Source organism: Henckelia pumila, chromosome 4 (genome assembly GCF_033568475.1).
Source record: "Henckelia pumila isolate YLH828 chromosome 4, ASM3356847v2, whole genome shotgun sequence".
In the NCBI taxonomy this organism is placed as follows: Eukaryota; Viridiplantae; Streptophyta; class Magnoliopsida; order Lamiales; family Gesneriaceae; genus Henckelia; species Henckelia pumila.
The window spans coordinates 97,909,679-97,922,903 of NC_133123.1; the positions used below are offsets into that span (position 1 = coordinate 97,909,679).

A 13,225-nucleotide genomic window follows, 5' to 3' on the forward strand; every position below is an offset into this window, starting at 1 on the left:
CCTTTCTTCTTTCTTTTATTCTTTTCTCCAACTTTTTCTTCTTCTTCCACTAATTTTTACTTTTCATTTAATTTCTTCATAATTTTCTACGAACACAAAAACAACAAAACACAGCATAAATCTGCTCGAAACCAATAATTAACAATTAAAATCATATATAAATTAAGTGTATGAAATACACTTATCAGTATGTTAAAGGTTTTCATCTATTATTTTGCTAGAAATTACAACATCATGACATTGGATTCTATGCAGCAACGTACGACTCTTCGGTTTCTACAATTACTACAAGTCCACACATCAAAAATCTAAAATGGAGTTGAGGGAAGTTTAAGTTCAGAAATTGAAATGTAGGAATCTTTTTCAAGTGTATCTAAAGAAATTGCTTATTTCGTGGAACATGTATATATTAGGATTGTATTTTCAAATTTTTTTTTGTTCAACGCCTTTCTAAAAGATACATGATGTGTATATATATGTTTTAAATATTTAGTTATCTTATTTGACTGAATTAAATTTATTTTGAGAACATGTATTAAGTTACACGTATTTGCCACATTTTTTCATTACACACGCAACGCGTGTGCCACGGTTGCTAGATATATGTGATGCATTTTCTTTTTCAAACATAATGAAATTAAATATTTTTTTATTTGTTACATATATGTCGCAATTTCAATAAGAATAACTCAACATTGCACAAAGAATTTGATAAAAGATGGAAAGTTACATTAGCTATCTGGTTATATCCCGAAAATGTTGTATACAAAGACGTTCTACTTCTACTCACATAGACTGGAAAAAAAATTCTGAAATATATGTTTTTCTTTTATGTATATTAATTTTGTTACATTAAATTCTTAAATGTATATTTAATAGTATTTTCTTGCACTCATTTTATTTATGGTTGTTTCTATTTGGACAGGTAGCATGTCAATGCATCGATGTACAAGGATCAAGAGAGGCTGTGAAAGAATTTTAAATTTGAGTTTTGAAGAGTATAGATTTTTCAAAGTTTATTACAAGGAGTCATAACTTAGATTATAAAATAAAATACTTCAATCTTAGCTCCAATATTTTTTCAGTTAATTATATGCTTTGTTTTTTTTTCCCGTATATGTTGGTCTTATTTCCATTTATCGGCCGAGAATTATGATCATTTATTAAAAATTCATTGTATTTATTTTAGATATGATTTTCTTTAGCAATTCTAATTTATGGCAAAATTATGTCAATTTTCTTTACAACTCTATGTTACCCACATTTTGTCATTTCAACTGAGGTAAGATATAATTATTATTTTAGACATTCACTCTCAACATTAATATTTTAGTTTATAGCACACTTATTCATACACATATTATACTTAATATTCATGTATAAATATTGCACACGCATCGCGTGTGCCTCAGTCGCTAATATAAATTATAACTAAGTAACTCATACAAACAAATGTAGAAAAGTATAAATATTTAATTATTATTATTTTGTAAATAATTATAACTAAATAAATTATTCTAAAAAATAAATATATTATACAAGCAAAATATAATATACATGTGTTATATTATATACAAGCAAGCATGTGCATTTGAACATGACACGCCAAAAAACTTGACACAGCAAAAATATCTTTCAATTTTACCATTTTATCTACTTTTTTCTTTATTTTTTTCTTCTTCTACCTTTTTTAATATAGTAGCATATTAAATTTATAATATTATTTTTTAATAACTAATTTTCAAATACTAAATAATATATTATTTCATAAATAAAAAAATCATAAAATATCATATATTATATCACACAAGAAACTGTGTATGCTTCTATCGCTAGTCTTTATAATTTATTATGTCTATTTATATTATTAACTAAGGTTAAACTCCTATATAATTAATTTTTTGCACGTTGAAATTTTTTTATAATTTAAAAAAAAAATTTTAATCACACATTTCACACTCCACTTTTTTTCTTCCCATAATTTATTCTCTTCTACCCTTGTGAATTAAAAAATTATCAGCAACTATATAGAATTTACAAACTTTGAGTATGAATACAAGGTTATTTTATCAAACTTCAAATTTAAATTAGAATTATACTGGAATATTATTTTGGAAGTGAGATTGATATGCGTGAAAGAGGGATAGTCCCTTCCTTCAAACTTTTTTCTCCCATTTTTGTTTGTGTTCAGTTGCAGAAGGCTTTCCAATCCCTCGAACAAAATGCTTTCTTCCAATCTTTTGTCATCCACTAACGTCACTTTCTCCAAACCCAGCTCCAGATATCCCTTAAATGCTTCATTCTTGGATCCAAATCTCGTGAACAGGGCTCCAAGTCCCCGGATTACTCGCTGTCACTCTCCAGCTCTGCAGATTCCAAGCTTAAGCATTAACCATGGCTTCCCAATTTCCCAGATCTCAGAATCAAGATCAGATTTTGGGAGGAACTCGGGGCACCCATGTGGATTTTCTTCAAGATTTTCATCCCACAAACCCGGAGCAGCCGCCGGAACCCCGGGAGAAATTAGCCCGGATGGGGAAATCGAGACCCCAAAGCCGAACAAGGATTTCAAACTAGCTGTTGTTTTTGGGCTCTGGTATTTTCAGAACATTGTTTTCAATATATATAATAAGAAGGTGTTGAATATTTTCCCCTATCCATGGCTTCTTGCATCGTTTCAGCTCTTTTGTGGGGCTATTTGGATGTTTGTCCTATGGTCATTGAAGATTCAACCTTGCCCGAAAATAAACAAATCGTTTATTGTTGCACTTCTTGGACCTGCACTTTTCCACACCATAGGCCATATCTCAGCATGTGTTTCATTCTCTAAAGTTGCTGTTTCTTTCACACATGTGATTAAATCTGCGGAGCCTGTGTTTACAGTTGTGTTCTCTTCGTTTCTTGGTGATTCATATCCACTAAATGTATGGCTCTCCATTTTGCCAATCGTGTTTGGTTGTTCTTTAGCTGCCATTACCGAAGTTTCCTTCAATTTTGGAGGTTTATGGGGTGCCATGATTAGCAATGTTGGATTTGTGCTACGAAATATTTACTCGAAAAAGAGCTTGCAGAGTTTCAAAGAAGTGAATGGGTTGAATTTGTATGGTTGGATCACCATTATTTCATTGCTCTATCTATTTCCGGTTGCTATATTCGTCGAAGGGTCTCAATGGATCGCCGGATATCATAAAGCTATTGAAACTATCGGACAGTCATCCACATTTTACCTGTGGGTGATAGTATCAGGCATATTTTACCATTTATATAACCAGTCCTCGTATGAAGCACTTGATGACATTAGCCCGCTTACGTTTTCGGTTGGGAACACTATGAAGAGGGTGGTTGTTATTATTGCTAGTGTTTTGGTTTTCAGGAATCCGGTTAGGCCTCTAAATGCACTCGGATCGGCTATTGCAATTTTCGGTACTTTCTTGTATTCGCAGGCAACGGCTAAGAAACCAAAGGTTGAAGGGGGTGAAAAGAAGAACTAGAAAGATGGTTTTCAATTTTTTTTGTACTTTCTTGTGGTTCATTGTGAGCTTCTAGGAATTTTTGTTGCTTATTGCTTTCCGTTACCTATGACCGAATATTTCAACATTTCAATATGATTCCAAACTTTTTAAGCTGGGAATCATGCTAAGATTTATATCTCTTGCTTAGTTTTATTTACTTGATATTGCTATAATCCCAGATCTTTCTCCTGAAGGTTCTCCTATGTGTTTCGATCATTTACCCGTCTGTGATTTAAACTTGTTGCTGTTTTCAGTTGTGGGATTTTTCGATTGTCTGTGATCAAGATTTTATGGTTTTAAGAGTCCAAGATTCAGGTGATATAACTTCTTGTGAGGTGATGGGGCTTACTTATCAAATCTAAATTCTGCACTAATATTCTTGTATTTCACGCGATGCGTGTGCAACATTTATATATAAATATTAAGTATAACATGTGTATGAATAAATGTGCTATAAACTAATATTAATGTTGAGAGTGAATGTCTAAAATAATAATTATATCTTACCTCAGTTGAAATGACAAAATGTGGGTAACATAGAGTTGTAAAGAAAATTGACATAATTTTGCCATAAATTAGAATTGCTAAAGAAAATCATATCTAAAATAAAAACAATGAATTTTTAATAAATGATCATAATTCTCGGCCGATAAATGGAAATAAGACCAACATATACGGGAAAAAAATAAAGCATATAATTAACTGGAAACATATTGGAGCTAAAATTGAAATATTTTATTTTAGAATCTAAGTTATGACTCCTTGTAATAAACTTTGAAAAATCTATACTCTTCAAAACTCAAATTTAAAATTCTTTCACAGCCTCTCTTGATCCTTGTACATCGATGCATTGACATGCTACCTGTCCAAATAAAAACAACCATAAATAAAATGAGTGCAAGCAAATACTATTAAATATACATTTAAGAATTTAATGTAACAAAATTAATATACATAAAAGAAAAACATATATTTCAGAATTTTTTTTCCAATTTATGTGAGTAGAAGTAGAACGTCTTTGTATACAACATTTCCGGGATATAACCAGATAGCTAATGTAACTTTTCATCTTTTATCAAATTCTTTGTGCAATGTTGAGTTATTCTTATTGAAATTGCGACATATATGTAGCAAATAAAAAAATATTTAATTTCATTACGTTTGAAAAAGAAAATGCATCACATATATTTAGCAACCGTGGCACACGCGTTGCGTGTGTAATGAAAAAATGTGGCAAATACGTGTAACTTAATACATGTTCTCAAAATAAATTTAATTCAGTCAAATAAGATAACTAAAATATTTAAAACATATATATACACATCATGTATCTTTTAGAAAGGCGTTGAACTAAAAAAAATTGAAAATACAATCTTAATATATACATGTTCCACGAAATAAGCAATTTCTTTAGATACACTTGAAAAAGATTCCTACATTTCAATTTTTGAACTTAAACTTCCCTCAACTCCATTTTAGATTTTTGATGTGTGGACTTGTAGTAATTGTAGGAACCGAAGAGTCGTACGTTGCTGCATAGAATCCAATGTCATGATGTAATTTCTAGCAAAATAATAGATGAAAACCATTAACATACTCATGCACCAACAGTAAAATTGCAAGAAAAAATGTTCATGAAAAGTAATTATCATTAATTCAAAAAGAAACTTGAGAACATAAAATTTTAGGCTACTAAGAAGAAGACAATATTAAATCACGTAGTCATCATCAGTATTTGAAAAATTGGAATTAAGACACCTACAAAAAAAAAACACACACAAAAAACATTAAAATGTGTAAATGACGTAAAATTGTGGCAAACGACAAAGTAATAATAATTTCATTCTGAACTAAATAACATTTATAGTATTTATCAATTATGAAATCATACGAATAAAATTTATGTTATAAGCTAGCTTCAACTTTGCGTAATCAACCATGAAATTTAAAGGTATACATAGTTAGACAGATACATATGCATCGCTTTGATCATAAATTTTTGTTAACATGCCTCGTAAATTTCCAAAAGAAGAATCCAACTTTAGATAAAAATTTTTTGACATTTCAGAAAATTTAAAGAAAGAACTCTAAGAGAGAAAGCAATAAGAAGAATAGGAACTAAACAGTATATGAAAAAGAATCGTACTACATGCCGTTAATTTAAACTGACGATGCTGGTTTGAAATCACGTTATGAACTACTCATAAGCCAGTAAAGTAAAATTTAATCAAATTTAGTAACATATAATGAGAAAAAGGAGATATGTCTATATGTAAGAGTTCAAAATCAAATATCCCAAATAAAATTTTATCAACACGACATTATAAATGAACATGTGTTCAAATGTTATCAACACGACAATATAAATGAGATCAAAATATACAATGAATAATGAATAAATAAATAAAAAATGGGATAAAGCAAAATAATTCTTATTTAAAAAAAGGCAAAGCAATAAAAAATTAAATTAAAAAATAAAGAACACAAAACTTAATCCAAAAAAAAAAAAAAAAATCACAAGATACCTCCATTTTCGAGTATTCAACATATAAGATGTGGTAAAATTTATCTAAATATAATGCCATATATATGCATAAATTTTCTTATATTCAATTCAATTCACAAACAAACAAAATATATATGCTGACAAATATAATGTATAAATAAAATTATACACAATAAATCTAACTCAACTTAATTGACATCGTATCTCAAAATTCCCAATTTTTTCTATTGCAAAGCATATAGATATATAGAAGACAAATACTAACGCCCTTTTGTCATTTTCTTTGAAAATCAATCTTTGTTGTTCAGTGAACAGAGATAATGAGTCTAATGACAATCTTCTCTTCATTATCGTTAATCCTACGTACTGTGGTACGCACTCAAAGAAAAGCTATTGATACAAATTGAAAAACAATAAATATAAAATTTATCTGCATTCGAACAATGTTAAAATCACAAAATCCATAGCCAAGAATTGAAAATCTCATTAATGTCTTGCGATTCTAGCAATATAAATTACCTCGAAAAAACAGTATGTTGGCTTTTCATATCACGCCAATCTTCATGGCGCTTTACCAAGATGAGAACAAACCCACCTCAATGCGACGCCTAGAATCCTCAGATCCCGCCAAACCAACAGTTCTCGGCTACTATGTTTGCCCTTGGGTTTCTCCAATTCAGTCGCGAGCAATCCTCACTGGCATATATTTTTTCTCCTTTTCACCATCCACGATCATCCCACAAATTTGGACAAAAATCAGATCTGCTCTGCACCAACAATTTTATTGTTGAGAGATGGACATGAAAATGCATGGCATTGAGAAAATGAAAATTGTGAGATTTGTCTTTTTTACTATGATGAATTAACCTGAAAAAATCGCTCTAAATCCAAAAGAATAGAAATAATCACTCTCATTCCAAAACATAATATAACTCACGCCCAATCTTCAATAAATTTCAACCAACCTACAACTCCAAGCAACATCAATCGGCAACAGGAAACAACTTGAGAGATCAAAATAATCAGAAAGCAACATGAAAAATTCATGATATTTGAAAAATGGGGGAAAATACAATTTACACATGTACCTTAATTTTTAATGTTTTTGCGATAAAATTTAGCGAGAAACACAAACAAAGAGACCCGGAAACCAATCGTTATTCATCAATCACTCCGAGCAACATAGAAATCGTACAAATGGGAAATATGATTAAGGAAGTTGAATCATGAAATACAAATGATGAATTACATTTTAAGAGCATTTCTCAGTAAACGTTAATTATCAAATACAAATGTTTGTATTATTAAATACAAACATATATTTGCTGTCTTATTTTTGGAACAAACGTATATTTGCTCAGAATATCAACAGAATATTAAATACAAACATTAATTATTTTGTTGCCTTTGTATTTCCTGTTTTTGTTTCATAAATATTAAATACAACAGAAAATAATACAAACATTAATACTATCATAAATATTTTATTTCATAAACCATATTGTATGAAAGCCCGTCAATAAAAATACAAACGATGAACATATTTGCTCAAATTAAATGTATACAGAGATCAAAAATGTTGAATATAAATTCCATTTCTTCAAATCACATTTCTTTTCTGAACTCCTTTACAACACAATAAAGAAAAAGTGTGAATAATTGATTCAAGTAAATGCCGTAAGGTAAAATTCAGTTCCATCAAATCATTTTGACCATTCTAATAATGCAAACAATAAACAACAACTAAAAGAAAAACACAACACAGAGCCTAGTCATATTCTCATGAAGGGAATAAGTTAATGATTGAAGCAAATAGCTCGACAAAGCAGAAAACAAACAACATAATTCGGATAAATAGAATACCGATATTAAAGTCTTTATTAGACAGCGAAGGAGAATTGCGAAAAATTGAAAAGAATAGAGAACAGAAGAACTAAAACTATGATTGAATGAATATGAAACCTTGGGCGCTGAACAATTGGACTCATAAGGATATCAACAAATCTGGACGGTTTCTTCGATGTATGCTTGATTTTCCATTCCCGTCGCCATAAGAATTTGTCGGCTTCGAAAGAGAAAGCAATGAACTTTCAAGTGAAGGGGTTGTAGCAAACAGAGGCGGTTTTTCCGAAGTAGAAGTTAAAAATCGATCGGTTTTATGGTTTTCTTCATCCATGTCAGCCACGATCTGTGAAGAGTAAGGCGTGAGTTTTTACTTTTTTTTTTTTTTTGCCATACCAAACTGAGGGGTCGTACAAATCGTGAGTTTTTTCGGCCACGACGTGAAGAGCAAGGCGATGGATTTGTTTCGTGGGTTTGGCCATACCAAAATGAGGGGTTGTGAGGTTTCGTGGTTTGCTTTTTGTTGGTTAATTTATTGGGCCATTCCAAAGTGACGACCATACCATACGCATAAAACAGTTTTTATCCTACCCTCAGCCTTTATAAAATAGAAAGAGATAGTATCTTGTCTAGCCGAAAATGCCTTTTTCTTCTTCAATCTTGAATTCAGGTATAATGGCGCTTTAGCTTTTTTTTTTTAAGCACCCTGATAAGCTAATGAAGTGTATCGTGTTTATGTCGATTTTGCTGTTACACCGTGAGGGATAGTTTTATGATATTTTGATTATTTTAAAAAAAATGTGATCGATATTCGGTCCTATAATTTATATCTAAAGGAAATCAAGCATCTTGTTGCAACTATCAACGGAGTAATTAATTTTATGGGAGCGCACCATCCATTGACACCCATCAAAGTAGAACATTTGGCTGGTTAAGATTGGAGTTACTATCGATTCAAACATTTGATAAAATGACAAAACCTATTATCTAATCTCATTTCATATGAAACACTCGAAAGGTGCTTCAAAATCTGGTTATACAATTATTACATTCAACTCAGCTCAACTCAAAACATTTGAAAAAGATTTTTGTAGTAATTTTTGACAAATATTGTATAAAGATTCATCTAAAAATATGAAAATATTGAGAAATTTTTTAATATATAGATAAAAACAAATCTATTTTTATGTAAGGTGAGAGTTAGTTGCTTCACTGAACGCAGATTATTAGCCGTCTCACTGACTCGCTGTAAAAAAACCAAATGCCAATGAAAATCGAGTTCATTCTATACAAATTGTCAGTACTGTGACAACCACAAGAGTAAACTTGAGCCAACATTTCTTGGATCAAGAAATTAATTTACTCTCCATGCACGACATATCACGACGAATGTCGACGACTAATTCGATTCTGCCTACGGAAAGGTCTGCAGGCCTCTATGCTAAGATCAACAGCAGTGGCCAGAGCCATGAAAATGGCTGCATCTTCCACACACGTCACGTGCCGCATGGCAAGTTGCACGAGGGGTTTGCTGCATTTCCCTTCCCCGCGAACTCTACAGCTCATGACGAACCCGCCAGTTATAGGACTTAATGCTGTAAAATCACCACTACTTTGAGGGCTTGGTAATGGGCTTGCTCCCTGCCTATCAGTGTCTATGAAGAACTCACCGCCCTTTTCGGCATCAATCAATATCTCTGACATGAGGAGCTCTCCGCCTTCAAGTCCGTCTGACAAAAGGTGGAAACGGCAACAAATAGAATCTTTGATGCCTCGTTCACGCCATGCTTCGAGCTTTCCCCATGGCTGCCAGCTCTCAGGGCGGCATGCATCAGGCCGGACAATCAACCACGCTCCCGGATTCGATTTAGCCACCCAATCACAACCTGTTGATGGAACAAACGGGGTTGTAATGAAGGCGGCAGCAACAGCCGAGCCGGAGAGATCATGTATCTTCACCCTCCATCCCTTCCTCTCTCTTCTCTCGATCTCATGGTAGGAACCATCAGCAGAAGTTAACCAGAAGTTGCTAAGTGGATCTATCTGAGATAACCTGAATTATATTTTTCATTCTTTGATCAAACAATAAATTCATTAACAAAGTTAATAAAACGATCTTGCGGAAAACCAAATAACCCAAATGGCTGCCTACAAGTTAGAGCCATGGAAGAACACCAAAACTTTAGGCAACTCTAGACAAAGACCTCGAAAATAACTTCACTTAGTTGTTGATTAACCATATGTTCATCTATATAATCTGAGCCAAATTTGGTTTGTGTGTGTGTGTGTGTGAAAGTATTCAAATTAGAGCATTTTAAATCCCCGCATTAAATCCCTTTGGTTTTTTAGATACTTTTGGCTTTTGTGAATTTCAAGTCGATCCATCATGAGTATTTCATGTGTTTGGGTGTATGGATTTGGAAAGAGATTTTAAATGAAAACATCTGGAAATCAATGAATTTGAAATGTCAAATTTGGCTCCCGAAAATGAATTAAAAAGGTAACAGATTTAAAATTCTAAAACATGAGTGATTTGAAATCCATATAGATCAAAACCATCGATCCAAAAGCAGCCTTCGAGTTTTTGTGTCAACAATTCAGGTTTTTAAATCCTCTTATATTCAGTTTAATTGAAATTCATTACTCAAATCATTTTCTTTAGTACAAATCTTTCCACTAAAACATTCATTACCTGGTTGTTCAGAAAAGCCGCTAGAAGTGATACGAACCCCTCATTGCAGGTGTCAAACCAGAATATATGTACAGCATGTTTCACAACTATATTTAACCATCTATAAAAATGTAAAAGCAAGAAAAGAAGTCAATATCACCTGTCTTGACTAAACTTGCAGCTGAAAATAGCCTGCTTTACAGTTCCTTGAAGCTGAACAATCTGTGGACTCAGTTTAGTCTGATCTTCAAACCGAAATACGTATCTTGGATCAGGATCCAGCTTCACCCTCAAATGAAGCTCGACTCCTGGCTTTCCATTCTCCTGCCTGTTTTTGCCGATGCTGATCCAACCACTGAAAAGAATAACCGGTTTTCCTTCACTCCATTCGGGCCCAACATTTAACTTAAACGTCCCAAGATGCTGCCTTTTGACACCAACACCACAATGAGTGCCCTTTCGACCAGTAAAGACCAGTATCTCAAGAGATGCCAGTGAAGTATACAAACATCCTGGCGCCAACAATGCTTTTAAGTCCGATTCTTCAAGATAAAAGCTTGAGGAAATGCTGTGAGGATTGGGGGTTGACTCAGGAGAAGATATAAGTGGAATTTGTGTTGTTTGAACAGGAAATCCACGCAGACGAATCTCACAAACACATGGAGTGGATATGGCGTGATTACTGGATTTTGCTGCCGTAAGAGCTGTCCCAGAAATTCGAAGCCCCAAGGAGCCTATTGACAACCTAATAAAAGCCTGAGGATCCATTCACATCAAAGGTCCTTTTCCATCTGCCGATGCTATGAGTTTATCCAAGCTAAAAGGTATGTCAAATTAACAGATAACCATCAGAATGGTAACATGTTGAAATGCTTTTAATAGCAAAAGACGAATCTACAGAAACCTTTATCATAAACAAACAAGAGTCCATTCTTATTTTCCAAACAGAATTAATGTTAATACTTGAGAAATATGAGGCTTAAGTCATCATATCCACATCTAAGGAAGGTAAGAATTTAGCTGAACATTGTCGCATAATTGTGGCATTTCATCACATTGATCCAAATATGAAGGATACCAACAGTGGGATAAGGGTAAATAGCATTAAAGAAAAACTAATGATCAAGTCATCCAACAAACCACTGTTTATTTACTTTCTGCCATTTACTAAAATATATAAACAATCAAGTATGTACCACGAATTTCAAACCACAACCGGTCAAGTACTAGATGGAATCGAAACTGTTGTTCACCTAAGTTCTTGGAATCAAAGGGAACAAGAACGACATTTATCAGGGTGGACACACATTAAACACTTCATGCGTGAGATAACAAAAAAGAATGCTTTTGTTAGCTAATATACGAAAGCTACAACAAAATCTCAGCAATTTTATTTCGCAAAAAACAATTGTAGTTCATTTCTTGATCTGCCTTCATAGTTCTTCCTTCAAAGGAGACACGTCTAATAATCCCTGTTGTCACAGAGTCTATGTATCCACCATGATTCCACAAAATTATTGACCATTTTGCAGCAGCCAATCTACACTCAAACAGCCTAAAATTTGTGAAAAACTTTACGGTTGACTTTACTAAACTGAATTAGAAACCTTTATGAACAAATTCTTAACTCTCTTTTATGGATTACCAATTCTTGATTCAAACCAACTATTGATGACCATTCAACAAAGTCGATTCATATATTTCAGACCAAAAGATCATAGCTTGAGAGATGAAAAGTCAGCTGCATTCCATCCAAGAAATTAAACTCAAAAACATAAATACATCACCAAAAGTGAAGTCAAATTCACCAAAAACCCAAAAGAATCACACGCATTAAAGCACATAACTACAAGAATACAAAGCAACAAGAACCAAGAAGGTAGTAAAGATTACTTTTTCAAGAAAAGTAAACTTGCAAAAATAAAAAAGATTCGGGACAAAAACTTAGTCGAATTTGGCCCAAACACCCACCTTTGCTACAAAGAAAATTTCTTCTTCTCGGAAAAGCCACTCAAGAATTCACCCCAGAAAGCGGTAAAAACTTTCATGGCTTCCGACAAAAATTTCCAGAGAAAACAGGCTCAGAGTTGAAACTTTTGCCCCCCTTTTCAGCAAGATTTATGGGTTCTCACTGATATCAGATCCAAGAAAGATAATGCACACTGTGGAAAGAGGGTTTTCATGAATATATTACACACATGACGAGACGGGGAAATGCTGGTAAATTATATTAATGGCAATATCTCATTTTGATGGATGTGTGCGTACTTGTATGTTCATATTCCGCCAAAGCATATGTGAATACGTTTAAGAAAATCGTCGGAGAAATTAAGAATTGTGTCCCATTTTGATTCAAAACTATATAAAAATCATAAGAAATTATTGATTAAATTTATAAAATTTGATGAATATTATTTCACGAAAATTTGATGAATAATATTTCACGTATAAATGTCCAAACGTTCATGTCGAAAATGTAGTCATGCTTTTATATATGGGATAGAGAATTTCTAATAAATTTTTTAGAATAATTATTTAAATTTCATGAGTTTTTCCAACAATAATGTTTTTTATACTAGAGATAATATGAGCTAAAGCTAAAGAGTTTAATATTTTATTATTTTTTTAATTTTTATTGAAAAGTGGATAACATAGGGTAGTTACTAGCTACAAATGATCTACATATTTAGTAAA

General features: G+C 32.4%; 2 protein-coding genes and 1 long non-coding RNA gene across 6 annotated transcripts; 1 reads left to right on the forward strand and 2 right to left on the reverse strand.

Moving 5' to 3' along the window:
• The first annotated feature begins 2,104 nt into the window (after nt 1–2,104).
• On the forward strand, nt 2,105–3,767 carry LOC140865628 (xylulose 5-phosphate/phosphate translocator, chloroplastic). The gene has a single exon (XM_073270316.1). The coding sequence runs from the start codon at nt 2,223–2,225 to the stop codon at nt 3,489–3,491; it is 1,269 nt and encodes a 422-aa protein (XP_073126417.1). The 5' UTR covers nt 2,105–2,222; the 3' UTR covers nt 3,492–3,767.
• A 483-nt stretch (nt 3,768–4,250) lies between these two features.
• LOC140867475 (uncharacterized) lies at nt 4,251–8,334 on the reverse strand. Of its 4 annotated transcripts, none has more exons than XR_012145154.1 (4): nt 7,981–8,334; nt 6,538–6,780; nt 4,950–5,044; nt 4,251–4,374 (listed from the first exon to the last, which is right to left on the reverse strand). It is a non-coding gene; the product is annotated as an uncharacterized lncRNA (long non-coding RNA). The 4 variants fall into 4 exon arrangements; XR_012145156.1 differs by having other exon boundaries at nt 4,950–5,075; XR_012145153.1 differs by lacking the exon at nt 4,251–4,374 and having other exon boundaries at nt 4,741–5,044.
• A 761-nt stretch (nt 8,335–9,095) lies between these two features.
• LOC140864278 (uncharacterized) lies at nt 9,096–12,824 on the reverse strand. The gene is made up of 3 exons (XM_073268363.1): nt 12,503–12,824; nt 10,692–11,348; nt 9,096–9,913 (listed from the first exon to the last, which is right to left on the reverse strand). The coding sequence occupies exons 2-3, from the start codon at nt 11,297–11,299 to the stop codon at nt 9,241–9,243; spliced, it is 1,281 nt and encodes a 426-aa protein (XP_073124464.1). The 5' UTR covers nt 11,300–11,348; nt 12,503–12,824; the 3' UTR covers nt 9,096–9,240.
• Nucleotides 12,825–13,225: the final 401 nt, after the last annotated feature.

Excerpts from the sequence above, each read along its gene's own strand:
- LOC140864278 (XM_073268363.1), bottom strand. The coding sequence starts at position 11,299 with ATGGATCCTCAGGCTTTTATTAGGTTGTCAATAGGCTCCTTGGGGCTT. Across the intron at positions 9,914-10,691 it reads TGCAAGTTTAGTCAAGACAG|GTTATCTCAGATAGATCCAC; the intron begins GTGATATTGACT and ends AATATAATTCAG.
- LOC140865628 (XM_073270316.1), top strand. The coding sequence starts at position 2,223 with ATGCTTTCTTCCAATCTTTTGTCATCCACTAACGTCACTTTCTCCAAA.